This window comes from Armigeres subalbatus, chromosome 2 (genome assembly GCF_024139115.2).
Source record: "Armigeres subalbatus isolate Guangzhou_Male chromosome 2, GZ_Asu_2, whole genome shotgun sequence".
NCBI lineage: Eukaryota > Metazoa > Arthropoda > Insecta > Diptera > Culicidae > Armigeres > Armigeres subalbatus.
In genome coordinates, this window is record NC_085140.1 from 44,439,945 (window position 1) to 44,466,920 (window position 26,976).

At 38.2% G+C, this 26,976-nt stretch overlaps 2 protein-coding genes across 9 annotated transcripts in view; one reads left to right on the top strand and one right to left on the bottom strand.

Moving 5' to 3' along the window:
* The window catches only part of LOC134218497 (calmodulin-binding transcription activator 1), a 708,930-nt gene that overhangs the window by 458,867 nt on the left and 223,087 nt on the right, over positions 1-26,976 (bottom strand). The gene's annotated exons all lie outside the window — the stretch shown is intronic.
* LOC134214330 (UDP-glycosyltransferase UGT5-like) lies at positions 500-2,287 on the top strand. Its single transcript, XM_062693731.1, has 2 exons — positions 500-1,380; positions 1,437-2,287. Exons 1-2 carry the CDS (start codon positions 547-549, stop codon positions 2,169-2,171), a joined length of 1,569 nt encoding a protein of 522 aa, XP_062549715.1. The 5' UTR covers positions 500-546; the 3' UTR covers positions 2,172-2,287.

The following is a 26,976-nucleotide window of genomic DNA, read 5'->3' on the forward strand; positions in this document are numbered from 1 at the left end:
GCTACAGAAGATACATTTCATTTGCACTATTTTGAGTGTTCTGCCAATTTTTCCATCAAACTAAGTTGCAAAACGAAAGCCTCTTATAATAGTATTAAAATCCACGAGTGCCGTACCTTCCCAATTATTTTAAAAATCCGCTGATTAACTTGGCCCCTGTTTTCGGTAATAATATTTTGGGGAGTATCTGTTCCGCACGAGTAGAGAGGCGTGACAATTGTTGATCTTGACTAACCGCACACGCATCGACCGACATTCAGCCATTCGCGCATCATTCGAGTAGCGTTAAGTAGCCCAATTGTAATAAAGTGATGCTGACGCATCTCGCGTATTCAACATTGCTGTGAAATTGACCATGAGTTTGCATTTTATAAATAAACGTCGCCCGTGAATGATCGCCGTATCAATGGCCGTTTGAATTTTGCTATCTCTGCGACAATTCACAAACGCCACCGTCTGCGATAAGATTCGTCTCTACCTCAACAATAAGTAAATTATCATTCACGGAAGAAACGTGTTTCAATCAGTTCACCTCCTTCAATCACCATGATCGCACGTTTGGCAGCAGTTCTCCTACTTTTGGTGTCTACCTCCGAAGGGGCCAGGATACTTGGCGTGCTACCCATGGTAGCAACATCTCACTTCAACATCGGCGCTGGGATCATGAAAACTTTGGCCAACGCTGGGCACGATGTCACCGTCGTCAGTCCGTATACGCTGAAAAACCCACCGAAGAACTACCGGGAAATATTATTGACCGGATTGGTGGAAGAAGCTCAGAAAAGCTTCGATACGAACCTGTTCAATTATAAAAGCTCAGGCGGGATCATTGCACCACTGTTCATGTTATACGTGATGTACGACGCAATCGGTATGTCGGTTTGCAAGAATTTGCTCGAACATCCCAATGTGGTTAAGTTGCTCAACTCGGATGAGAAGTTTGATGTTGTTTTTGTTGAATCGTTCATCACTGAATCACTGTACGGGTTTGCTCAGCATTTCGATGCCCCATTGATAACTTACTCTACGTTCGGTAGCTGCATGTGGACCAACGATCTGGTGGGAGCTCCAGCACCACCTTCACACGTTACCCACTTCATGTTAGGCTACTCGGATAATATGACTTTCTGGCAGCGATTCCACAATACGGCAATGACAATCATCGACAGATTGTACTACGAGTTGCGTTTTCTGCCCACTCAAAAGCGGCTGTACAATGCAAGATTTCCGAATGCAAGGTTAACCTTCGAGCAACAGATCCAGAACGTTTCCTTGGTGTTCTTGAATCAACATTTCAGTTTGAGCAGCCCAAGACCTTATCCACCAAATGTGATTGAAGCAGGAGGAATCCAGGTTGAGGAGGCAAAACCTTTACCAGAGGTAAGTTTTGCAGAGTTTATCGAATATACAACTAAAAAGCATGTCTCAATCCATAGGACCTACAAAGGTATCTGGACGAGGCTAAAGAAGGTGTGATCTACTTCTGCATGGGATCAAATCTTAAATCAATTCACTTCCCGGAAGAGAAGCGGAATGCCTTTCTGAAAGTTTTCTCCAAACTCAAACAGCGTGTGTTATGGAAGTTCGAAGATGAAACCATGACGAATAAGTCGTCCAATTTGAAGGTCAAAGCATGGATGCCACAAAATGACATTCTTGCACACCCCAATGTGAAACTGTTTATTACTCATGGCGGTCTTCTTGGTACGACGGAGGCACTTTACCATGGAAAGCCTATGGTAGGAATTCCGATCTTCGGTGATCAACCGATGAACGTTGATAAAGCCGTTCGTTCTGGATATGCTGTCATGCTTGATTACAATTATATTACTGAGGAAAGCGTAGAAAAGGCAATCAAAACGGTGTTGAACGATCCCTCGTACACAAAGAATGCCAAGTTGGTGTCCGAACGATTCCGCGATAAGCCGTTGACTCCGAAAGAGACGGCCGTGTTTTGGACCGAATATGTGGTACGACATCGTGGAGCTCCGCATCTCCGATCGGCGGCAACCGATCTCTCGCTGCTCCAGTACCAGCTACTGGATGTATACGCTATGATGCTTGCTATTTTATTGGCAGTTGTTGCTGTCAACATTTATGTAGTGAAAAGGTTCTTGCAAAAGATATTTAAACACAAGACTCCGGTGGATAAGAGAAAGAAACGATCGTAGAGTTACTTTGTAAAAATCACAGTATTTAATTATTTTTTTCTAGGACTGACAAGAATAGGAGGATAAGAATAATTACATAGTTTAGTCATATTTTTTGTGATAGGAGGCATCTAAAGGAAGAAAAGCTATATTAAGGCCGATAGTTGAATAAACATAACATAACTTAACGAGGATTTCATTGTTACTAAATATTTGTCTGCTCTTTACATTTAGAGTTAATTTAAATACAGTCTTATCACTGAGTAAATATCAGCACTCAAGCAAATATTAAATGGGCTTCGTGGTCGTGCGGTTGGCGACGTCAATCGCCTAGAGTGAGCTTCCCAAACTTTTGGGTATGCGACCCACCTAGCAAAATTATATATGTCTCGCGACCCACCTATGAAAAATGCATTTTATCAAGTAGTATTAAGCATTAATTGAAACAGAATGTCATCTGTTTCGGCTTCTTTCACATGGCAAATATTTACGTTAGCTTACATGTACAAATGCAAAAAATCAGAAGGGTTATATACAAGATACGACCGCCCGACGTAAACTACGTAAAACAGATCATAAGATAATTATTTTGGTTAGAGCCTAGAGTGATTGAAATTTTGACTACATTTGCTGTTTTGGTTAACCTCCTAAATTTTCAACTGAATTGGTTATAATATAACTGAGTACGAGCAGTTTGAAGTTTGTATGGAAATTACTATAGAAAACGCCCCGTATGTGAGAGATCGTTACGTGAGGCGGATCACTAACTATTTAGGGGAAGATCTCCCAGCGCCGGACACCTCCCAATACCGGACACTTCTTAAAACGACACTACTTGCAGAAGTCCCTCCTTCATCTTATTAAGTACAAAAGGAAGCTATTGAACAGGCTTCTAACGGCAAGGAATATCAGATCTTCATTTGATAAACTTTGTACAAAACTACACTTACTTCAATTCAATTGTTTCTTCTTGCTGAGAAGCCACAAAAATTAGCAGAAACAAAAATTGAAAAAGGTGGGAATTTGGATTAGGATGTAAAAAATTTAGCTGAAGAGTCAAATAAGCTCCACTAACAATTTTTAATATTTACAACTTAAAGCACTTGAATAATATTACTATCCTGAATTATGTCTTTACTCATGTAACAGGAACTTAGTCACATTTGAACATGATGCAATAGTGTCCGGTACTAGGAGACATTTTTCTGAATCGTAAAATTTTTCACCAAAATTCATCGTCGAAAAACGTGTTCAAATGATCAAATATAGTTTGTATGAATCATCAATGGTCAATAGTCATATTTTGTGTTTCTTTCTTCTATCTATTCTTCCTTTGAGGCAATATAACTCACGAAGAGGATGACCGATTTGCGAGATTTCCTTACTAATCGATTCGTATTAATGATCAGCTGTGTTTCTATATGCATAAGGTTAGCTAATTTTAAAGGAAAAGTTGGGAAAATTGTCAAAATACAATATTAAGGCGAGTTTGGAGAAAACCTAATGCGATCGCTCGAAAAATGATATAGAGTGCGGCGTCGTCGCAATCAACGCAGAAAATGACATTTCGAACGTTAAACGAAAATACCCGAGCAACGCAGGGTACGTTCTGCTAGTATGGTATAAAAGGAAATATAATCCGGATAGTTAAAGTTTTTTTTGTTTAATGGCTTATGTGTCCGGCAGTGGAGGATCTCCCCCTAAATATAATCAACCCGAAGACTTCGTAGAATATTTCTAAATCTGTAAGACGATTGTTGTTGCGAACCGATCGGATTTTCGTAAGCAAAGTTTTAAAGAAAATAAAACTGCTCATTATTGATGATATTCTTTCACGTGCTCAATTGAATTTTCCACGATTTAGTATTTCCTTAATAATTTTTCTTGCAAGCAGCAAATTGTTTCGCAATAAAGACGATTTATTCACTTGCTAAATTTCCTATGTTGCCAACGTAGGGGAAGAGGCCCCAAAACGCCCCCCCGATGCAAAACGCCTTTTGTGGTTTCCCTCATATTTACCGTCATTAATATGTCCGTAACAAAACTAGATCTAAAATTATGTAGGATAGGCGAAAAAAGTTTCAAAATAATGCATGGGAAGGTCGGAAAAACCGAAAATTTCCACATTTTGAAGAAACATCTAACATTTTGGCGAGGCAAAACGCCCTAGTGGCAATAACCTACAAAGTACTTGCGTCTCCACGGACTATCCTTACTAGAATGCTGATTCGCCGACGCGTGGTACTTTGTTCCCTAGGAGCCGCCAGCTGAAAGGCGTTTTGCCTCATGAGTTTTCCGGCAACAAAATATCACCACTTTTTGAAATGTGAATATTATCAATATGATTGAGATTTTTGACAATTTTTGAATGGCATCAACTAGCTATCTTGTTTAACTGATGCATAATGTAAAAATACCCATGAATAGCGTTACAAATAAGACAATAGAGCAGTGTTTGCTTAGCTAGGGCATATTGCCCCCCCCCCTTCCCCTACTCATATATTTTTAGATATTAATGACCAACGTTGCAAAACGGTTTTCCGAAAAATTTACTGTTTTCATAGTAATTCTCATACAAGCTTCAAACTGCGCGTGCGTGCTTAGTCAAATTACAACCATTGGGATGTTGGATAGGGTATTTGATCCGATAGTCGTGGTTGTTCCTATAGTTGCGGTAGTGCAGTTTTTGCCAAATATACGCAATAAACGCAGCAACCTACATTGCATATCAATTAGTTGACCTGTCATTACACGAAAAAGACGAAAACAATTTGGAATTTCGAGAAAAATCGGTAAAGTATCACTGAAATACTTTAATTTATTCTGTGCCTTGTACCAATAGTTGCGGTAGTGTCCCCATAGTTGCGAGTCCCGTTTGAAAACAATGGGATTCGCAACTATAGGAACACAAATAAGAAAATATCGCAACTATTGGAACATTGCACCAATAATTGGAGGATTCATTTTAGGTAATAATGACGGGTGCTGATGATATTGGAACACTTTTTACACAAAATAGAAATGATTAGCTCTCAAATGCACCTTTAATGTAAGTGAATTAATGTATAGTTTGTGGGCAAGCGAATAAACAGTGCAGTGGTGGAATGTGCTTAGTTCCTCCACTATTGGATCATTTACCCTATATTGGGTCGAGAGGTAGCGAGGTTTGTATATGTATATGTAAACGTATTGCCGCGTGTAATGTGTAGTTTTTCCGCAAATCATGTTCGATCGCACACCAATCCATTTATGTTTCGAACAAAATTGGCGTAACTCACTATATATGAAAATGGTTGGATATGACAATTTCAAATTTTCATTTAAAAACCCCAAATTTATTATTCCGCAGTGGTGATGATGCCTTTCTCCGATTGTTATTCGACTTAAAGTGATTAATGCATTTCATAGTTAATTGCCTATTAAATGGCGATTAAATGCTTTTGAAGTGTTTTTTTTAAAGGGATGCTGCCTAAATAGTAGGATAGGTACACGCTAACTTTCACCTACTCGGTGACTGAGTGAAATTGCATTGCTCTCTCTTTCTATCCCACAGAAATTTTACTCAATTTCCTTCAAAGAGTTAGAGTGTTTGTTTAAAATTGATCAATTTTAATATTCACTTCTTGCTTACATGAACATGTCCAGCATCTGTAGCACTTTTTCATAAACACTACTTTTTTGCTCCGACGCGGTCATTGCTCTGGTTCTATTTTGTACTTTTTGTGCGAATCATCGCACAAAAGTAGACCGCAAAAACCAACCGCAGACGGCGGTCGTAACGAAACTGTGAAATTTCACTGGGTTGGTGAAGATTTGGAATTTTCAATGTTTTTTCGTTGGCAATCAATAATTCCAATAGGCTTAGGATTCGATTGATAATAAAATCTCGAAAATCCATTGAAAGATGAAGGAGCTATTAGCGTTTGAAATCTATCCTAATTTCGTGACGGTCTCGAATTTGGAAATTTCCGTTTTACACCCTGTATCAGAGTCTTCCCCTTAGACGTAGTTTACGTCAAAATGACGAACATGGTATTGTTTGTTAAAATGTTAGCGTTTTTATTTTACTTTATTAAGGGGATAAATGTTTTCTAAGATAGCATGGTGATGAATATTTAAAATGCGGTTTGAACTCGGAATTATGTTCCTGACAAAAATGATCAAAAGGTTCGGCATCCAAGCTGTAATTAATATTTGTTCTACGCGACCCACCAACAATCCGCTCGCGACCCCCTTGGGGTCGGGACCCACAGTTTGGGAAACCATTGCCTAGACGCATGGGCTGTGAAGCGTGGGTACGATTCCCGGCCCGGTATAGAGGAAACTTTTCCTGTCCGTTGTCTAGGTGTTAAGGCTCAAGGAAAGTTGGGCAAAGAAAACAGTTTTCTGAATGATTCATCACCGGCGGTGTGTCGTCTGTCTCTTTCCGTCCTTCGGAAAATTGTGATTTTGTTAGTGCAACACCGGGCAATATCACAAACACTCATTTAAAAAATACGGATTTATGTAGTGGAGTTTTGCCAACCTTCATTCCCCCTTAAGGACAAGCATCACAGAATCCAAAACTTAATTCTCTTACGTTTTCAAAGGCACACCACTCATTATGGAGGCAGCGAACAACTTTTGATTTTATTATTTCAGCTTTGCTGCGTCGCAGCATGCGTGGAATTATGAAAATAACAGTTGCTTTCATATTGGTGTTCCTTTGAAAACGCGAGTGAATTTTGTTTTGGATTCCGAAATGCTTGTCCTTAAATGTTCAGTCTGTACGACCTCTGGTCGAAGACTGTGTTCCTGTCTTTATAAAAAAAATCTATTATATAATTGATGAGAATCCGGAATGTAATGCTCCTTGTTATTCGATGTATTTTTTCGTGCTAAGGAACTTATACTCAAGTATGTATTACTTTTTCCAAGTGATGAGTCTTCAATATTTCGCATGACAAATATTTTTGGGTACATTTTTATTTACATCATTTAGTTTCGGTCTGTTTATACAGTCACAGATGATTTCGACTCTGTGTTATCAACGGTGATTAGTTTTCTGCATCTGCACCATTTTTATTTTTTGGATGTAATCGCTTAGTTCAACTAGTTCAGTATTTTAAACTTCGTTTTTAAAAAACCTCCGATAAGTGATTCATTGAAATGAAGTGAAAATTTGATTTATGAAAAAAAAGCAATTTTAGGAATAAACCGCAGTGCTTGTTTTAATGCTGACCCAAATCCCGAGCATGACTCATAGTCCGCACTAGTGTTGTAGAATGTCATATGCATGTCTTTTGACTAATTTACCCAAGCCTTTTTCTGAAGCCGTATTTGTTTATGTGTTACCACCAACTCGAAAGTCTTATTCCTTTCACAGTTTTTGATGAATTTGTCAGTTATAACGCTTGTGTAGTTCCATAGAATAGAAGTTGGAAGCAAAAATTTCTTCATGCGCCATTTTTCCGCCTTGTCAAAGAAAATCAAAAAATCCAGTTTGAAGATTCCAACAGAGAAGATCAACAACAGCTTCAACAGTCAGAAAGATCAAAAGTTCTGGTGGCAAGAATTCCAAGGTGACGACGACGACGAAGATCGGAGAAATGCTGCGAGAAGATCAACAACAGCTTCAACAGTCAGAAAGATCAAAAGTTCTGGTGGCAAGAATTCCAAGGTGACGACGACGACGAAGATGGCGGTGGCATTACCTACTTCCGGGACAATGGAATGGTGTCTCCAACGAGAAAAGCGGCGCCAAGGATGAAAGCAACCACAGTACAATGTGTATCAACCAACGTGTAGGAAACGTCATCATAGACGAGGACAACCGAAGAACCGGGTAGTTGTTTATATCCTGAATTCATGCTAGCGGGTCATCACTCGAACATGCAGTCAATCTTACCTTCGCTGCGGACGGCAATCAACGTAGAGATACTAGTGGCAGTGCAAGTTGTCCTGCAAGCAATGATTTCGCTTAGGATTGTTCAACAGATCAAATAGCCTGAAGACCTGAAGGAAAATCCTAAGACTGTACCGTGATTACTCAGCTCTACATAATCGATATGGATGAAGTAGGTAACGGTGTAAAAATAGGTGCTCAAAATCTTTCCCTCTCTACCTAAACGCCATAAGGTAAGTCACATATTAACCACCTTATGAAAAATCAATGGATCTCATAAGGGGAATGATTGCTTTGGCGGGTTTTGTTCTATTGTTGTCAGGGGGTTTTTTATGACTGATTACGCTCAAATTTGGCCTAAACATTCTTTGCATATCAAAGAACATTGTGGCCAAGTTTCATAAAATTCGGTCGACAAAAACCTCCCTGCCAATAATGATTTGATAGTCTAAACAATTCTTTCCGCTGGGTTGAAGGCAGGAATTGGCTATTTGAACTGATCCAACTTCTGTTTCGAACTGGAATAAAACGAGTAGTATCGCGTCGAATTACGATACTATGTAAGGTAGAGACCATGCAATTCATGATCCATCTTAACACGCTAAAGTCATTTAGTTAATGCCCTGGTATCCTTGCTCTTACGTCACTTTGCTACGTCACAGAAAACTTAGCACAACGAACAGGCCGCTAGAAGTCTCTGCTTCCGGTTACTATTCCATAGACATTGTACAGTGCACGCGCTGTTAGTTTATGCATTACAACATAAGTTGCGATCGTTATATCTACTCTTTGTATGGGTTATATTGACTCTTTCTATGAATGTTCGTTATCTAGTGATGTGCATCCTTCGAAGAGAATAATGTAAACTGCCGGCATAGGAAAAAACCGATTATGTCATTTAAAAAAGATAAACGGAGCGATAACGGAAGTCCATCCTAGCGTTTATCACACGGACTTTTATGCATTACAATATTTTATTTTCATCTCATTAGTTGTATTTATTATATACATATTCACTACATTCATTAAACATATGGCTTTAATTATATGGAAGAGAATAGATGTTACGTGGAGCTCATTTTCAATTTAAATTCAAATTCAACTTCTCATCTGAGTGTGTTTGTTTTTCTATTGTTAAAGTATTTAAGCATAGAGAAAAAAACTAATCTTTACTAGTCAAAATTCATCCATATCTCTGCAAAAAAAAAATTAGATTTATATCAACATATGTGTAAGCGCTTAGGAATCAAAGCGTCAAAAAAAATATATATTTTTTTGAATAACCTTAAATTGCACTGGGTTTACCGTAATTCTTCTGTTACTTTTTTTTACAAATTATTTAACATGATTTTTTCTGTGACCGAATCAACGAATAATGCGCAATTAAGTTATAGTGATTTAAGTTTATAGTGATTTAAGGCAAATTAGTTGAATCAATTATCAAAAGCAAATAAATTGGTCTTATCAAGATCTCAACCGTCTGTGAAACGATTTGAGTGATTTTATCTTTAAACAAAAGTTTGTGATAAACTCAATTTAGGCCGATACAAATATTTAAAAACAATTATGTCCCCCCTCCTCGGTTTTTTTTTGGCCAAAAATAATATTTTGAGGGGGCAAAAAAAAAATTCGGGCAATTTTGAGGATTTTCAAAACATTGTTTAATAAATCCGAGGAGTGTTATTGTTTTTTTCATTTAAATATTTATTTTTTATTGTCCGGAGAAATATATCATGGTGAGTTACTGGTAGGAGAGCAGTTTGTGCTCTGGAAATCCAGGTGAGTAGAGCTTTTATTTTCTGATATTTTCTATTTTATAAAAGAGGACATCGTGCTTTTTATCATTCTATACAAGTGCAAGTGCAAGCTTTTTCGTGTTGGACGCAGAACAACCGCGTGGTTAGCGAAATGTCCGATTCTGCAGTGCTGGTGAGAAAAATTATAAGAAAATGAAACAATCAGTTTTTTGTGCTTTGTATTGGACATAAAATGATCGCGCGATTATCTAAATGTCCGGTTCATTTGTGCGAGTGGATAAATTAATAAGAAAGTGAAACAATCAGTGCAGGTTTGTACGTGTTTCGTAGGACGTAGAACGATTGTAGATCGCATCCTTGTTTTCTTCATTAAGCAGAACGATCAGCCGGTCATCAAAATTGTGTTCTGCTTTGTGCGGTAAGCAGAAAGATCGGCCGGTCACCGAAATTTTGTTCTGCGTAGTGCGGGTGAGTAAATTAATAAGAAAGTTAAAGTTTAGATCGCGTCCAGACATGTTTTCTTCAGGAAGCAGAACGATCGGCCGGTCATCGAAACTTTGTTCTGCTTTGTGCGGTAAGCAGAACGATCAGCCGGTCACCGAAATTTTGTTCTGCTTTGTGCGGCCTTAAATTGAAATGACTAGTTTTTTTTTATCGATCAAACTACACGCTATACACGGCATACCGTTTACCAAAACGAACCCTGCCACACTCCCTACCCCATATATCCAACATCCCAGTGATTTCTCGTGGAAGTGCAGATGACTCGTCGGCTTCTATCAAAGCGAGAATCATGTCAACATTCTCCTACCCATTCCTCAATTGACCTGCATTCGGACACGGGCGGCGCTGGAATTGCTTATTTTTGGGTCACCAGTTCTTACACATTGAAGATGATGTTAGTCCCAAACTTCATCTGTTGGTTCTCTGTGTAATTACAGCTGACCTGGCAATAACGGAGTAGCAACCGTGGGCGGTCAATCATGCTCATGCTCATAACGCTTGTGCAGTCCCATATTTGTGCCAAAGCCGTCATTTCCCCTATCACAATAAGTGAAAATGTGAAGTACATATCATGAAAAAACTAAAACTATTCGATTTTGGCAACATTCGTGCATTAAAATTCATATGAAACCACAATAACTATGGATATCTATCGTTCGAGCTCGATGAGTAAAACACGAAAATTGATGTCTGACGCCATTTTATAATTCAAAATGGCGGACCGTTAATTCAATGTGGACACCACTCAGGCAATAAAAAATACAGGAAATAATACAATAAATGATGTTCGGGCTCGATGAGTGGAACAAGCAAATCGATTATTAGGCCACCGCTTGAGCAATTAAAGTCAAATAAATCTATGCAATTGAACCCGATGACGTTTACCCGAATGACAATCTCCCACATGTGTCATGTGTACGAATGTGACATTTACCCACCACCATTTATGATTTCAAATAATGGCAACCTTAACATAACAACCATAACCATATACAGCATTGGCAGTAGCACTTTGGAGCGCGTAAGCTCTGTCCAAGACTTTCGACTCAAAGCAACGCTTCAACGACCACATTTCATCCATGATCAAAGTATTTTCCGTGTTAGGATTCACTCGCAGATCAAAGATCTTTCAAGTTGGCCCTTTGCAGACCCATAACGTAAATAGTCACCTTTTTTTTTTTTTAAAATATGTTGGCTTTTTCAGTCTGATATATTCAAACGGGTTTATATTCGCATTACCCGACGTTTCGGCCCGTTTATTGAAACGTCGGGCAATGCGAATATAAACCCGTTTGAATATATCGGACTGAAAAGCCAAAATATTTCAATAAACACCCCAGTCGAACTGTAATCAAGTAAATCGTAACGATTCACACACTTCAACATTCTAGAACATTCACATTCTGAAATCACTCTTTGGTTCATAGCCTCCTGGAGTATGCAGTCCCGATCAGGACTCCCTACACGCAAAAAAAAGCGTTTCCGAATTCGTGAACCAGCAAAAATACACCGTGATTTAATTCATGGATTCGGGAACACCGGTTTTCCAGAACGTTCCAAAAAACGTGACTTTGTTTCCGAATCCGTGGCTGTTGTTCACGAAAAAATACACCGTGAACTTGTTAGTTCACGAATTCATGAACTCTTTTTTTGCGTGAAGCATACGGTACACGTCATACGCATAAAGCGGATACAAAGGCAGTTCATAGGATTTGTACTACGCCAGCTGCCATGGAATGGTATAGAGAACTTACCGGTATATAAATCGAGATGTTTGCTGATTAATTTACAGACACTATCGGCCCGAAGAAAGAAAATTCAACGGTTGTTTGTATTTGACGTGATTTTAATATAAACATGCCACATTGCACGCTTCGAAATCCACCAACAATTAATGTTCCGCATCATGGAACCAACTACGGCCAGTACAGCTCCTTCAGATCATGCTTCAGAGCATACAACCACACACAAACAGACGTAACAGCTAGAACAATTTCCTGAAAAACTCATCACCCAGTTACTTTATCACCATCTCGCGTGCATGTTGCACGAAATGGTGTCTAGTACGACAATGTCAACAGACGGCGCTAGTGTGAATTGTCAAATCTGGTATGAACCAAGTAATCAGTGTTATTTGAAACAACCGTTCAGAGCATGGGCGATGGGTATTTCATCAGTGTTACATCTGTTTGTCTGTGATACAACGATGTAAGCTGTTTGCATGTATGTGGGATGTTGAAGTAGAGTTTTAAATTTAAAATTAAATATGTAGAATACGAATAGTCTGTACGATTTTCTATATAGCATAGCATAGCATAGTTACGGTGTACTTCGTAGATTGGACACTAGTGATACTTATGTTTTTCTTTTGAAATCTTTATTTACATTGCTATCAGAAATCAAGGTAGGTATGGTCCTTGATTTCAATCTAGGATAAAAATCACAAAAGCAGGATTACTACTGCTGGCCATGCCCATCTTCACCGTAACTTGAGAGGGGAAGGAAGTGTTGATGTACTACCTACTTAACGAGAGGCCCCGACTCAGCGACACCCTCATAAGTACCACGGAGTTGGATATTGTAGTAGGTATTCGTTGGGTCAGGATTTGCCTGTAGCTGCCCTAGCAGCACACATGTACCACGTAGATTACTGCAACTCATATGTGACCAGATTTTATCACAATCAAGTTGCTGCAACCATTTATGTCCGACTTGTGCTGCTCGGGTGACAATGTGACCGTGGTAGATCTTACATCGTAACACACCACGCAAAGGTGTCTACATAGTCGGTACGATTTTTTATATTGAAGATAAATTCAAATACCAATACGAAATGCCGTCAAACATCAATTTACATGCTCTACTCATCGTGCCCGATCGATAGACAGGCATATTACATGATTTTATATAATTTTTTTGCCCAAGCGGCGGCCATCTTGAATTTTCGGTCCGCCATTTTGAATTTCAAAGTAGCGTCAAACATCAGTTTTCGATCGATAGACACCCATATTGCATGATTATATATGATTTTTGTTGCCTAAGCGGCGGCCATCTTGAATTTTCGGTCCGCCATTTTGAATGTCAAAATGGCATCAAACATCAATTTTCGTGCTCTACTCATCGTGCCCGATCGATAGACACCTATATTGCATGATTTTATATCACTTATATTTTATATATCTTCCAATACATTTTTCGAACTAAATCTATCACATGTTGTGCATATACATGAATCAAATTTCAGACATATTAATTAAGACCAGTTGATTTTTTAGCCATAAATATTTATCTTATACCAACGACTAACCCGATCATGTAGAAAAAATAGTTATTTTTCAATAACAAATATCTGACGAGGATACAACGCGATACAACTAAAACTACTTGTAATAGAAAACTTGGAAGCTTATCTTTTGAATGTGCATTGATTTGGCTGCCACTTTTTGCAACCTTGCGAGATATTTTGGGGTAAAAAATGTTGTTGTAAATCTCGAATTTTCTTCTGTAAATTGAAGTTATTGTTATGATTTTGTAGTTGAATGCTGTATTTTTGTATGTGCTGAATAAGTTTCTAGAACATAGTTGACCTCAAAAATTCAACCATGCGAAGTTATTTTTATCGGGTTGAATGACGTGTTATTTAAAATTGTGCCATATTTTGTTCTTTCCAATAGATAGACCCTTAGTATCTTTGACAAAGTTTTTCTGTACATTATTTCTGACAACTTTTCCAAAGACGCCGTTTTGTTTCAACCAATATTTTTTTAAAAAATATTTTTTTTATCTCACTTTTGGGTGAATTAATCTAAAATAAAATTTTCTCAAATTATACGCCTTGATGTATGCAACATACTTGCTGAACTTACTATGCCATTTAAAACAAAATTTCATACCGAAATTGATGACACCACTGTGCGATGGTAGTCGGCGCGGGCGCGGTTGCTACAGAAAAATCGAAGTGGCAATGGCGTGGGTAACGGCATCAATGGCCTCAGTGGCGGTAATGGATGATGGAGCTGCGAATCATCAGCGGCAAGTAGCAGCACTCGTGAAATTTGTTCGCATCGGTGACGTTTACAGAGTGAGTGGTCGGGAAGCAGCTCTGAAGTCAGATTTGTCTCACAGGATTGAAAATATTGAGTGGTTGCCGATAGTGATTGGGGATATTAATGGAATGGTGAAACCATGACCTTTATGTCGGTCAGAGACAGATTGGACAGATATTCGGTTACAAGTTAAGACTCATCGTGCGAAACATACAACAATCGAATGCGCGCATCAGTAACTTTGCACAAGTAAGCTTCATTGACGACGTTCACGTTACAGCAAAAATCGATCGTACGTGTTGTTTCATTCTCTTAGTCATCTGTCAAACTGCCATTGACTTTTCTTCAATGAATATTGTTGATATTGACAAGAGAGTTCGGAGACAATCGGCGGTTTTTCATAGTTTCGGCTGGTGCCTTGTTAATTCGATTTGATTTTAAATACGTTCATGTTTTAGTGACAAGTAGTGCAATAGAAGCAAACAATAGTGAAATTTCATATCGCGGAATACAAAAGGGAGTATTTTTCCATATTCTAGTAAATCCATGTATGAATGGTAAATGAATGCTATGGGGAGAAGGTGGAAGCGGTGGAGATGTTCGATATTTTGTGTGTTTTGTTGCATTTTCAGGGTTCTTACAATTAATTTGTATTTTGTAGTATTTTGGTAGATTCGGTAGATTTTATTCAATAAAATAAAACCTCACAATCGTAAGTCTCTTGCGACGTATTCCTGACATACAATTTAGCTAAATTTCTAATCTAAAACACGTAGCATAAGCGGAAAATCGCGAAAAATACGTCGCTGCTTAAAAGTAATACTATTTTTTTTTCATTCGTTTCGATAGTAATATTATTCAAGTGTGTGATGACCCGGATGGTTTTGCTTACTGATCAGAAAGTTATGGACAAGGAATCTTGGGAATTTCATGCGCATCTTAAGAACAAACAGTAAATACAATAGATATAAGTACATACTCTTCCGAAAGCCTAGCAGGCTAGCAAGAGATTAACTTAGAAACATAAACATTTTGGGATTCATACATATGTCTACTATGGAGTAATTTTACATAAATTGCAACCATAGATAGTTCAATTTAGATTTTTACAGGAGCACCGTGAAAAGACGGTCATAGGACGAGTTTGGTGCTATTTCGTTTAGTTCCGCCGCGTTGTAGTCTTTACGGATGCGTGTTTCAGATTCAGCTGTGGGGCCGACCTCGGTATCTCGTGCTTGACTCGAAGTCGAGTCAAGTGCAGAACGCTGAGGACGACTTTGCCTGTGCGGTATTTGTATCTGTGGAAATTGCGGCGCGGTGTAGTTGAATGGAGGGGTACTGGACTCGTCTTATGACAGGTGAAGCCATTCTACTAAAAGAGCTTATCTTAGTCATTGCTACACATTTAGCGATTAGAAACTTTCTATTGCTTTAGTGTTCAAGCGCACGTCTACTTTTATGTTAACGGCAATAAATGTTGGTTTTGTACAATTTACTACTAATGCATTAATGGAATCCATGAAGGATATTAATGTCAAATAACTAAATAAAAACTCATAATCCACACACATCAACATATGAACATGCAAAATAAACATAAAAAACGTCAAAAATTTATGTCAAAATATGCATTGTCTGACTATGCATTCTTGTATTTAACCTCAAGTTGAAATTCAATAATGGTTGCTGATTGATATTGGCTTTCCGATAATTATAAATGTGGCTAAACAACCGTAATTCCGATAATTATAAATATGGCTAAACAACCGTAATTTACTCCTTAATTTAAATTTTATGCCCGCTCTTTTTCTACTTTTCTCGCGTAGAAGAAATTATATTGCGGGTGCTCGACTCAAAACTCAAATACACAATCACTCACTTTGAGCGATTGATTGTTTATCCTCGCGAAGGATGAACAATTAAACAAGGTAAGGAAATGCTAATATTCAAAATATCTGAAATAATTAGTAGAATAGAAGTTGCATAGGTCACATCACTTTCCATGGTGCATCCCGATCTATGTTTCTGATTACCCTACCCAACTAACTTCCTTCCCGTGGTAATTGTGGAGATGCAGAGGTATTCTCGGTCTCTAGTAGCAACAGTTACCACACACTGCTTTCCCTTCCTTTCCCAACTGACTGTAAGGACTTGGCCGGCGCCGTTATTGATCAACATGTGCGAGCTGCTGAAACGTGCACTTCGAGAATAGATGGTAAACCCCAACCACTATTCACTTGGATCGAAGTGCAATTTGCACCAGCTCTGATCAATCACGGAGTAGCAACCATTGATATGTACAGTCAGTCTAAGCTAAGCTAAGCATGAATATTGTTGATATTGACAAGAATTTTCCCGCGATACATGGAATTCTGAAAAAGGCACATGCCGTACTAGCTCTTTTCCGGAAATCACCAGTGAAAAACGAATTGCTGCAAAAATTTGCCCATTCTGAATTCGGAAAAGAAGTCGAATTAGTGGCTGATACCAAGGCACGTTGGAATAGCATGTTATCTATGCACAGACGAATCTATGAGTTGAAGCTTTAATCCAAATTCATCTTCAGTGATAATTGTTTGACGGTTGGTGAAATAATTCAAGCTCTCGAACCCGGTTTAAGCTGCCGTGTAACTACTCTGTCGGGAGTTCTGCAATCTTTATGAAGCCGGCGTGGCGCTCCAATCTATATTGAAACAATTATCAAATCAAGCGACAGAAATTTCCGCCAATTTATTCGATGCTTTCAAGGTGATTATACATATACAAACAATTTTAAATTCACCACACGGTTTCTACTCCTATTATCAAAAGTTCAAATCTAGCGTAATAATTTTCATACAATACTGAAATTAAAGTCGATTGTTTAGCATAAGTAAGCAAACGATCTACGGATGTTTCACCACCATGGGCGTTGTGGTTCTCTCAATTGCTCTTGAAAAATCACTAGAAAAAACACGTGGTTTCCAAGATGGCCGATTGGTGGCTTTGCTGTATAACCACCTTAAGGAAAAAAATACAAGAAAGACGATCGGAATGCACCAACATTTTTTTTTTTTTTTTTAATAATTCGTTTGATCAGAAACGATTTTCGCATTTTCCTCAAGATATCCAGAGCTACTTTTATTTGGGCAAGTGGACGGGATTCTTGATGCGATCGGTGAAACTAAGACAACGTCCATACCTGACGATCGGTACGCAGAAGGTGCCTCTGTCGATATTTTTTTCTGGTTTATCGGTTAAAGAACAACTTGTGAAGAGACTGTAGCAGAGCATAACACTTGGAATTCTCCTACTATGAATCTGAAGGGATTCCCGAGTAACACTCATGTTGTAGAGTAGTAACAGTAACACATATGGAACCAAATTTGGTCACATTTGAGTTGCTGCAACCAAATCAGAGTAAGGTATGCTACTAGGGTTAAGCTCAAGAACTTGACACTGATTTTCGACGGTCTTGTAACCATTCGTCCAACATCGTTTGAACCAGAGAGGGCATTCTTAGTAGTTGGCAACATTGCCAACAAAATCCAATATAGATTGGGGGATGAGTCGCTCAGTATGTTATGCCTATTTAAGTTTCGCTTAACCCAGCTAAACAAGTAATGATTTTAACATTTGAAGCTTGTCAACAAATTGTTTTTCATCAAAAAGCCAAAATAAAAAAAGTTTACAAAAACCGGTATTTTACAGGTATTACCGGTATTGACTCCACCAAATACTGAATACCGGTATTTTTCAAAAATGGCCAATACCGACCATCTGACTTCTTCATCGGTTTGGCTGTTATCGGTGAAAATTGAAATTTTCTCGCAAGATCCTGAGTTTGGTTTTGTTGCTATAAGGTAGCAGTCAGAACGAGTAATGCAAGAGATGGCGTTTTTTCAGTGTTCGTAAAATCGAAATTTCATCACTATAAAACTAAAGGAAGTAGTTCGATTGTGGGCACCCCTACGTATCTTTTGACAGAAAGCAGTTATTGTCATTCTGACATTGAACTATGAACAAATCATTTTTTTCTACACGAAAATCAACACGAAAGTTTTTTTTACCTTTTTCAAAGTGTCATAAATTGGTGTGATTGAATTCAAAAAGTAAGTTCTAATGCGTATTCATACGGTAAATTTATTATTTTACGGTTATTTATTCTATTCGAAATTTTTTTCACCACTTTCCTAACACGCTGCTAAATTCGATTGTGGCCACCTTTATTGGTTCGGTTATGGGCACCCTCTTTTCATTGACAAATCGTTCAATATCACTGAGGTTATCAACAAACAAATCCACAAACTTATTTTAATGCATTTTCTTCGATTTATTTAGTCATAGTTTATTGAAATAATAGGCTTTATTTTTTTTTTGCTTATCTAACCACTGTATATGCTCTTTTTGGAACTAAGCGTGGACCGATTTACATTCAACAAGTTGCATTCGACGTAGAATCCAGTATTATTGTTGTCATTGAAAATTTGACCTTTTAGACATTTCCTTCTGAAGTTGTTGACAAATTATCGTTTATTTTGATAGGGACCCGTCATTGCGAAGAAAAACGCGAGTTTAAAAAAAAAACTTTTTTTGCCTGCGATGTAGGGGAAATGACGAATTTGACAGGGTTTGTTCTATTATTGTCAGGGGGGTTTTTATAAGCAATTATGCTCAAATTTGGCCTTAACATTCTTTGCATATCAAATTCATAAATTCATTCTTGTGGCAGAATTTCATGAAATTTGGTCAACAAAAACCCCCCTGATAATAATAGAACAAAACCTGCCAAAGCGGCATTTCCCCTATATAAATGAATGCAATATATGTATGTAAATTGATGGAAAAATTAAATCCAACTACCTAAAGTGCTATTTTGGACCTTTCTTAAGTGATTGTTATGCTTACAGCGGCACACTAGGAGTTAACTTTTGGAAATCAGTATGGCGAAATGCATCTAAGGCTCGATTTCTCGAAATAAGGCAACTTCATCGAAAAAATATTTGATGGGCATAGTAGCGAACACTAACCTTCCTACATAACTGGTACCAAATAGTTTTTCGTGAAAAGTTCCTACTGTTGAGAAAACTCGCGTTAGATGTTTTTCGCCATACATACTTCTGGTGGTTAACTCATGCTGGCTATATTCACATTTACGTTGGCGCCTGGACGCTGGCAGCGGCGAGTATGAAACCAGCCACTGTATGTGATTCATTGTGAAAATCTCAAAACATAGAGTAGCAGGTTTAACTAAACAGATAAAAACGCCGGTATCGCCACTCAATGACGAGTATACTGTAAAGATGGTGCAAGAAGGTTGTTGTCTACACTTTTTACGGCTGCTGCACCCTGGAAGTAAATTTCATCGAAGTAAACAGTCGGTACCTCAATATTAGTGATTAACATGCATGCTCACTGCTGGAAAAATCACAAAAATAAGAAATAAATCAAATACTTTTCCATTGCATTGTTTTTGATGGGATGAACATCGGAGCCATGAGATGAAATCCAGGAGCAGTTCCCCTACTTTGTTTCTGTGAAACCTCTGAACATCTACTTTGCATTTGTGATGCATTGTACAAGCGTAGATCTAAATTTCAAAATAGTGGCTTTATGCAACCAGGAGAAAATTTGGACTGCAAATCCTGGAGAGGTAATGGGTTTTATAAATACAATTTTGCCGGAATGTGAAAAGACGCGTCTTAGGTTATTTACTTGCTAAATGATGATTAGTATATAATAGTCAGAGGTTTACAATAAAAGTTGAACTCAACGGACGCAGTGGTTCCACGCCCCAACAAAAAAGGGAAAATTATATTCTATCATAGCCCCGCATCTCTGCCTTTACTAAATGCAAAATGGGCTTGTCATATCCCATTTAGTGTCACCACTTGATTACAATATGCGTAATGCTACTTCAAAAGTAAAGTGTTTCTTTTGTACTTGACTCGACTTGAAATCGAAGTTTATACTATTCGTACTCAGCTAGTTACATCAACTTATCTTATTTCACTGCCATGCTCACCTATACCGACAGTTTCATTACTGATCAGGTAGATAGGCACTGGGAGAGTCAAGTGCTGCTGCTTCCCTGATCTTTATTTAATAGCGTTGTTTGTACCTTCCAAGCTCTCAGTTACGTTATGTTTGGACGGGATCAGACATTATGGATAATATGTGATGTCGTAATTGAAGATTTTTTCCTGATATTAGGTAAGGTAAGGCATGATGGGTCTGTGCAAAATTTGAACATTATATAAATTTTAATGCAGGGAATAATTTGAATTAAGCAAATATGAAACTATCACTGCCAATGATAGCAACATTGTCCAAACTAAACTCGCAACAAGCGTTTGTTCCAAACTGCAACAGAATAGGAAAATGATCACAACAATTAGGTACCTCACCATATTTGTTGCAAATATAATAGAACGCAACATTGTCTTTATCCTCCACAGATGAGGATAAAGAATAAACGCCATTCTCTTTTGTTGCTTTTTGCATTTTCAGCTACAATTACACTTCTTGTTGTCACTTGATTTGGGACTAATTAAAATATTTTATAGCTTTGTTTCTACTAAAAGTTTATTTTCGTCCACATTGTAAAATTTGTACACTTTTATTATTAAAGTATCATTTGGTGATATTATACTGACTGTCTGAACAAAAATTATACACCCTAACTTCTTCTTCTTTTTTGACATTACATCCCCCACTGTGACATTGCCGCCTCGCAGCTTAGTGTTCATTAAGCTCTTCCACAGTTATTAACTACGAGGTTTTTAAGCCAAGTACCATTTTTGCATTTGAATATCACTTTTATGCCCAGGGAAGTCGAGAAAATTTACCTACCAATATAATCCCAAGGCACTATCCCATCCATTTTTTTTTGTGTGTACTCCTTAACCTTGATCAAGCCGCGAGTTTTTCGGCTCCCCAACACTAACATACGAACATAAGAAACAAAAGATGAAATTGTAATAAAATTTCAATTGGCTTTCGGCTCCGTTATGCCTTCGAGCGCTTGAGCCTTCAAATGAACGCTAATTGAAAAAAAAATCGAGAAAATTTCCAACCAGAAAATTTCTTAGACTGGACCCAGCCACCTTTAGCATGGTCTTGCTCTGTAGCCGTGCATCTTACAAAACGGCTATGGAGGGCCCTAACTAACAATCGTGCTGTGCGGTTCTTTCTCTCTTTACGGAAGGAAGTTTTTAATACTACCCGAAGCTATTTTAATTTCAACGGTGCTTCTTAGCGCTATTTGTACCCACTGATCCCGTTACGATCTTTGCAAGGACCCGTGCCTTCGTTTTACGTTGGACCCGTTTGCGGAAGTAAAATTCCGACAAGCGGTGGTAATCCTGCAGGGACACCGTTCTGGGAAGAAACCTCTTAGAAGGTCACGTCTCCACGCTCAGCAATGAGCATTAATAAAAACAAGAGGAAGGGGGAGTCTCTGAATTCTCCATTTCCTTCAAAGAAACAAGGTTTCAAGACCGTCCTGCCAAAGCGCGGAAAAAATAGAATGAAGCTGGAGAATTCAGATATTCCTTCTAACTCTAATATCGGAAATAATTCTTCTCCAATCGAACTGAGCAATCAGTTCGATTTGATTAATGATGAAATTGAGCAAATCGAATATACCTCTAGCCCAGGTGATTCGATTCATGCGAAAAAGCAAAGGATTCCGCCAATTGTGGTATCTGTTGCCGAGTTTTCTGGCTTTCGGAATGAAATCTTGAGTAACCTTCAGGGAATCAAGGTTTCATTTCAGATTGCTAGGAAGGGTGACTGCCGCGTTTTGTCGGGATCCTTTGACGATCGCAAACGTCTTCTTCAGTATTTAACTGAGAAGCGCCATAAATTCTTCACATACGACGACAAAACTGAGCGATTGTTCAAAGTCGTCTTGAAAGGTCTCCCCAGTGATGACAAATCACTGGATGAGATTAAAATTGAAATTTCTCAATTACTTGAATTTTCACCAGTCCAAGTCTTCTTCTTCTTCATTGGCATTACATCCCCACACTGGGACATTGCCGCCTCGCAGCTTAGTGTTCATTAAGCACTTCCACAGTTATTAACTGCGAGGTTTCTAAGCCAGGATACCATTTCTGCATTCGTATATCATGAGGCTAACACGATGATACTTTTATGCCCAGGGTAGTCGACACAATTTCCAATCCGAAAATTGCCTAGACCGGTACCGGGAATCGAACCCAGCCACCCTCAGCATGGTCTTGCTTTGTAGCCGCGCATCTTACCGCACGGCTAAGGAGGGCCCAGTCCAAATAATTAAGATGAAAAAGAAATCCCACTCTGGTACTTCCCAGAGGGGCATTTCTCAAGAATTTTATTTAGTTCATTTTAACAAATGTGAACTAAATAATATGAAAAGTTTGGAAAAGGCCTGTATTATGTCCCATGTCCGTGTTACATGGGAACATTTCCGCAGGCCTGGGGGAAATTTCCAAAACCCCACCCAGTGCCGTAAGTGCCAAAAGTGGGGTCATGGAACCAAACATTGTCACATGGATGCTAAATGCATGATTTGTGGTGGAACCTCTCACGCCAAGGACGCATGTGAGAGAAGATTCCAATAAGTTTAAGTGCGCAAATTTGTGGGGGGAATCATAAATCCAATTTCTGGGAATGCCTTTCACGCAAAAAAGTTTTGAATTCCCGTGCAAAATTGATGACGGGAAATTCCAATCGGATCCCAGATTCGACGGGTAGAAATTTTCAAACGTTAGAAATTCGCAACCAGTTACCGGTGGAGCAATTCATACCCACCACAATTCACGAACAAATTTTGCCACTCCTCAACGGGTAGCAAGTACTTCAGTTAATTCCAATTTTTCCAATGTGCCCACGTATGCAAACATCGCTGCTGGTATACAAAATTTCTCTTCTCAAAATGAGGTTTATACCCATGTCCCAACGGAAAATAACGGTCATGTTGCCGATTCTGGTAACATGACTGCCTCCGTTTTTGATTTTTTAACTGAACAATTGCATCACATGATTGATGCAATGTTCAAAACAAATACCATACCTGAAGCTGTTCAGGTTGGTATAAAGTGCACACAAAAAATTGTTTTCGGACTCCGTTTTAATGTTCTAAATTGGAATGCCCGCTCTCTAAAGGGTAAGGAAGATGAATTATTCAACTTCCTTTCAGTTCATAATGTGCATATTGCCATTATAACAGAAACTTATTTAAAGCCCGGACTCTCCATTAAAAGAGATCCAAATTATTTTATCTACAGAAATGATCGTCTTGACTGCGCCTGTGGTGGGGTCGCCATTGTCATTAATAGACGTATCAAACATAAATTATTTTCTTCGTTTGAAACCAAAGTTTTTGAAACCTTGGGAGTTTCTGTTGTAACAAATTTTGGTCAATTTTCCTTCATTGCAGCTAGAGTTTCCATCCCGGGACATCCCGGGACGAAAAATCCCGGGATTTAGGAAAATTCGGGATTTCCCGATTCCCGGGATATATTTTTTTAAATCCCGAAAATCTTGAGATACCCGAGACAAAAAATCCTTTTTTTTCTTCAGGCTTACTAATAGTGTTTATGCTCACAATTTATATTTGCATTAAACGCCCAACGCCAAGAAGAACTCCCTTACAAAGAAAACACAAGACTAGACTGATACTTCTGCCAGCAACAGCATCATGTCATCATGTCATAGCTAGTCATCATGAGCTCTTCGTCCCCTATGTTTATTTTTTGGTCCGAGTTCCTTCAGGACTTCTGCTAACCAGCTTCTGAATGTTTTGGATTAAAGCTCTTCTTAGACTTTTGCTGACCTGCTCCGATAAATGCGGTACGATTCAGAAACGGCGAACACGTGACTTATATACAACCGATGTATGGATCCCGTACTGCGATTACGTCAAAGATTAGTTACTTAATTAGTTGGTCTTTGATAATGTCTTTGGGACTAGTTTATCGACACTAAGTTGTAGATCTGGAACCATTCCTGGGCCTATAACCTGTTGATGCAAAGGGGGAGCTGTAACTGCTGGTAGAAGTATCAGTCAGAAACCTGCAGTGGAGTGTAGGGAACTCTACTATTGTGTTTTCGTTGTGACTCGTGAGCTTATGGTCGCAGTACGATTCCACTGCGCATCTTCCGTATACAGCGAGGTGTCTGACACTACCTAGTATTGCCACAGAAAATGCGCTGCTTGAATGAAAACTTACAAATGGTCTAAATCCAATATATAATACAAACAATCAAGCCTACTTCGACGGACAGCGAACGCGGCTTTTCGAACTCGGCGAACATTTGTTCAAAAAACTTTTCTTTTCGATACAAACGCAAATACTATTTGCTTTAACCATTTAAATTGAAATTGAATTTAGTTTTTCAATATGAATTCTGTATCATTTGGCCTTTCTAAAATATGAACTTTACTCCTAAACTTCGAAAACAAACTTTTTCAAAACAAAAAAATAATGTTTTTAAAAACATCGAAAATTCCCGGGATCCCGGGATTTCCCGGGATATACAAGAATTTTCATCCCGAATCCCGGGACAGCAAAAATGGCCGGGAAATGGAAACTCTAATTGCAGCCTATTTGTCTTTTCAATGCAATGGGCAGCAAAAGAATTTGTTGAAAGCTGATCTTCAAATTCTGCCTCGCAACAAATCAAAATTCTTCGTAATTGGTGACTTCAATGCCAAACACCGTTCATGGAATAATGCTCAAAGCAATTCCAACGGCAACATATTATTTGAAGATTGTTCTGCGGGATATTATACTATTCAATATCCCAATGGCCCAACTTGTTTTTCATCCACTCGAAATCCTTCGATAATTGATTTGGTTTTAATGGATTCAAGTCAGCTGTGTGGCCAATTGGTAACTCATGCTGACTTTGACTCTGATCACCTTCCTGTGACATTTGAAATCTCACAAGAAGCCATTTATAATCCAATCAGCTCTACTTTCAATTATCATAGGGCTGATTGGGATTTATATAAAACGTATATCGATAGGAATTTTGATGTTGATATTCCTCTCGATACCAAAAGTGATATTGATAATGCTCTCGTATCTTTGACAAATTTAATTGTCGAAGCCAGAGGCATTGCAATTCCTAAATGTGAAATTAAATTCAACTACATCTACTGATCCGTCTTAAAAATGTGAGGCGAAGGCAATACCAAAGAACTCGCGATCCCGCGTTGAAAGTTATTTGGCGAGATTTGCAAAATGAAATTAAAAAACGTTTCGCTATTCTGAGAAATACCAACTTTGAGAATAATGTCTCGAAGTTGGATCCCAGTTCGAAACCCTTTTGGAAATTAACGAAAATTCTTAAAAAACCTCAAAAGCCAATTCCAGCGCTTAAAGAGGGAAATAAAATTTTATTAACAAATGGCGAAAAGGCTCAAAAACTTGCTCAGCAGTTCGAAAGTGCCCATAATTTTAGTCTAGGTCTCACTAGTCCAATTGAGGATCAGGTTACACGAAGCTTTGAAGACATTCTCAACCAAGATAATGTTTTTGACCCTTCGTTGGGAACTAATTTGGATGAAGTGAGATCTATTACTAGAAAATTTAAAAATATGAAAGCTCCGGGTGATGATGGTATTTTCTACATACTTATCAAAAAACTTCCTGAGAGCTCTTTATCCTTTTTGGTTAATTTATTTAACAAATGTTTTCAATTGGCATACTTCCCAGATAAATGGAAAAATGCCAAAGTTGTTCCAATTTTGAAGCCGGACAAAAATCCAGCTGAGGCTTCTAGTTATCGCCCAATCAGTTTTGCTTTCTTCAATAAGCAAACTGTTTGAAAAGATTATTTTAAATAGAATGATGGTTAATATTAATGACAATTCTATTTTTGCTGATGAGCAATTTGGTTTTCGCCATGGGCATTCAACCACTCATCAGTTATTAAGAGTTACGAACTTAATTCGGCTCAACAAATCTGAAGGATATTCGAATGAAGTTGCTCTTCTTCATATAGAGAAAGCATTTGACAGTGTTTGGCACGAAGGTTTGATTGTAAAATTGATGAATTTTAATTTTCCTCTGTACATTATTAAACTGATCCAAAATTATTTATCAGATCGCTCACTGCAGGTAAACTATCAGAATTCTAAATCTGATAGATTACCTGTAAGGGCTGGTGTCCCCCAAGGCAGCATACTGGGGCCCATTTTGTATAACATTTTTACTTCTGACTTACCTGATTTACCACCAGGATGTCAAAAATCTTTGTTTGCAGACGACACAGGTCTCTCAGCCAAAGGGCGTAGCCTTCGTGTCATTTGTAGTAGATTGCAAAAAAGTTTGGATATCTTCTCCACTTACTTGCAAAAATGGAAAATTTCCCCGAATGCTTCCAAAACTCAGCTTATAATTTTCCCACCTAAGCCGAGAGCTTCTTATTTGAAACCTTCTAGTAGACATATTGTCACTTAATTAATTGGTCTAGCGAAGCTGAATAGGACTTCTGCTAGATCAAAAATTACTTTAAAAATCACATTGAAGGCCTTCAAGTCAAATGTAACAAATATATTATGTGTCTATATCCACTTATAAACAGAAAATCAAAACTTTGTCTTAAGAACAAACTTTTGATTTACAAACAAATGTTTGGACCTGCCATGTTGTATGCTGTGC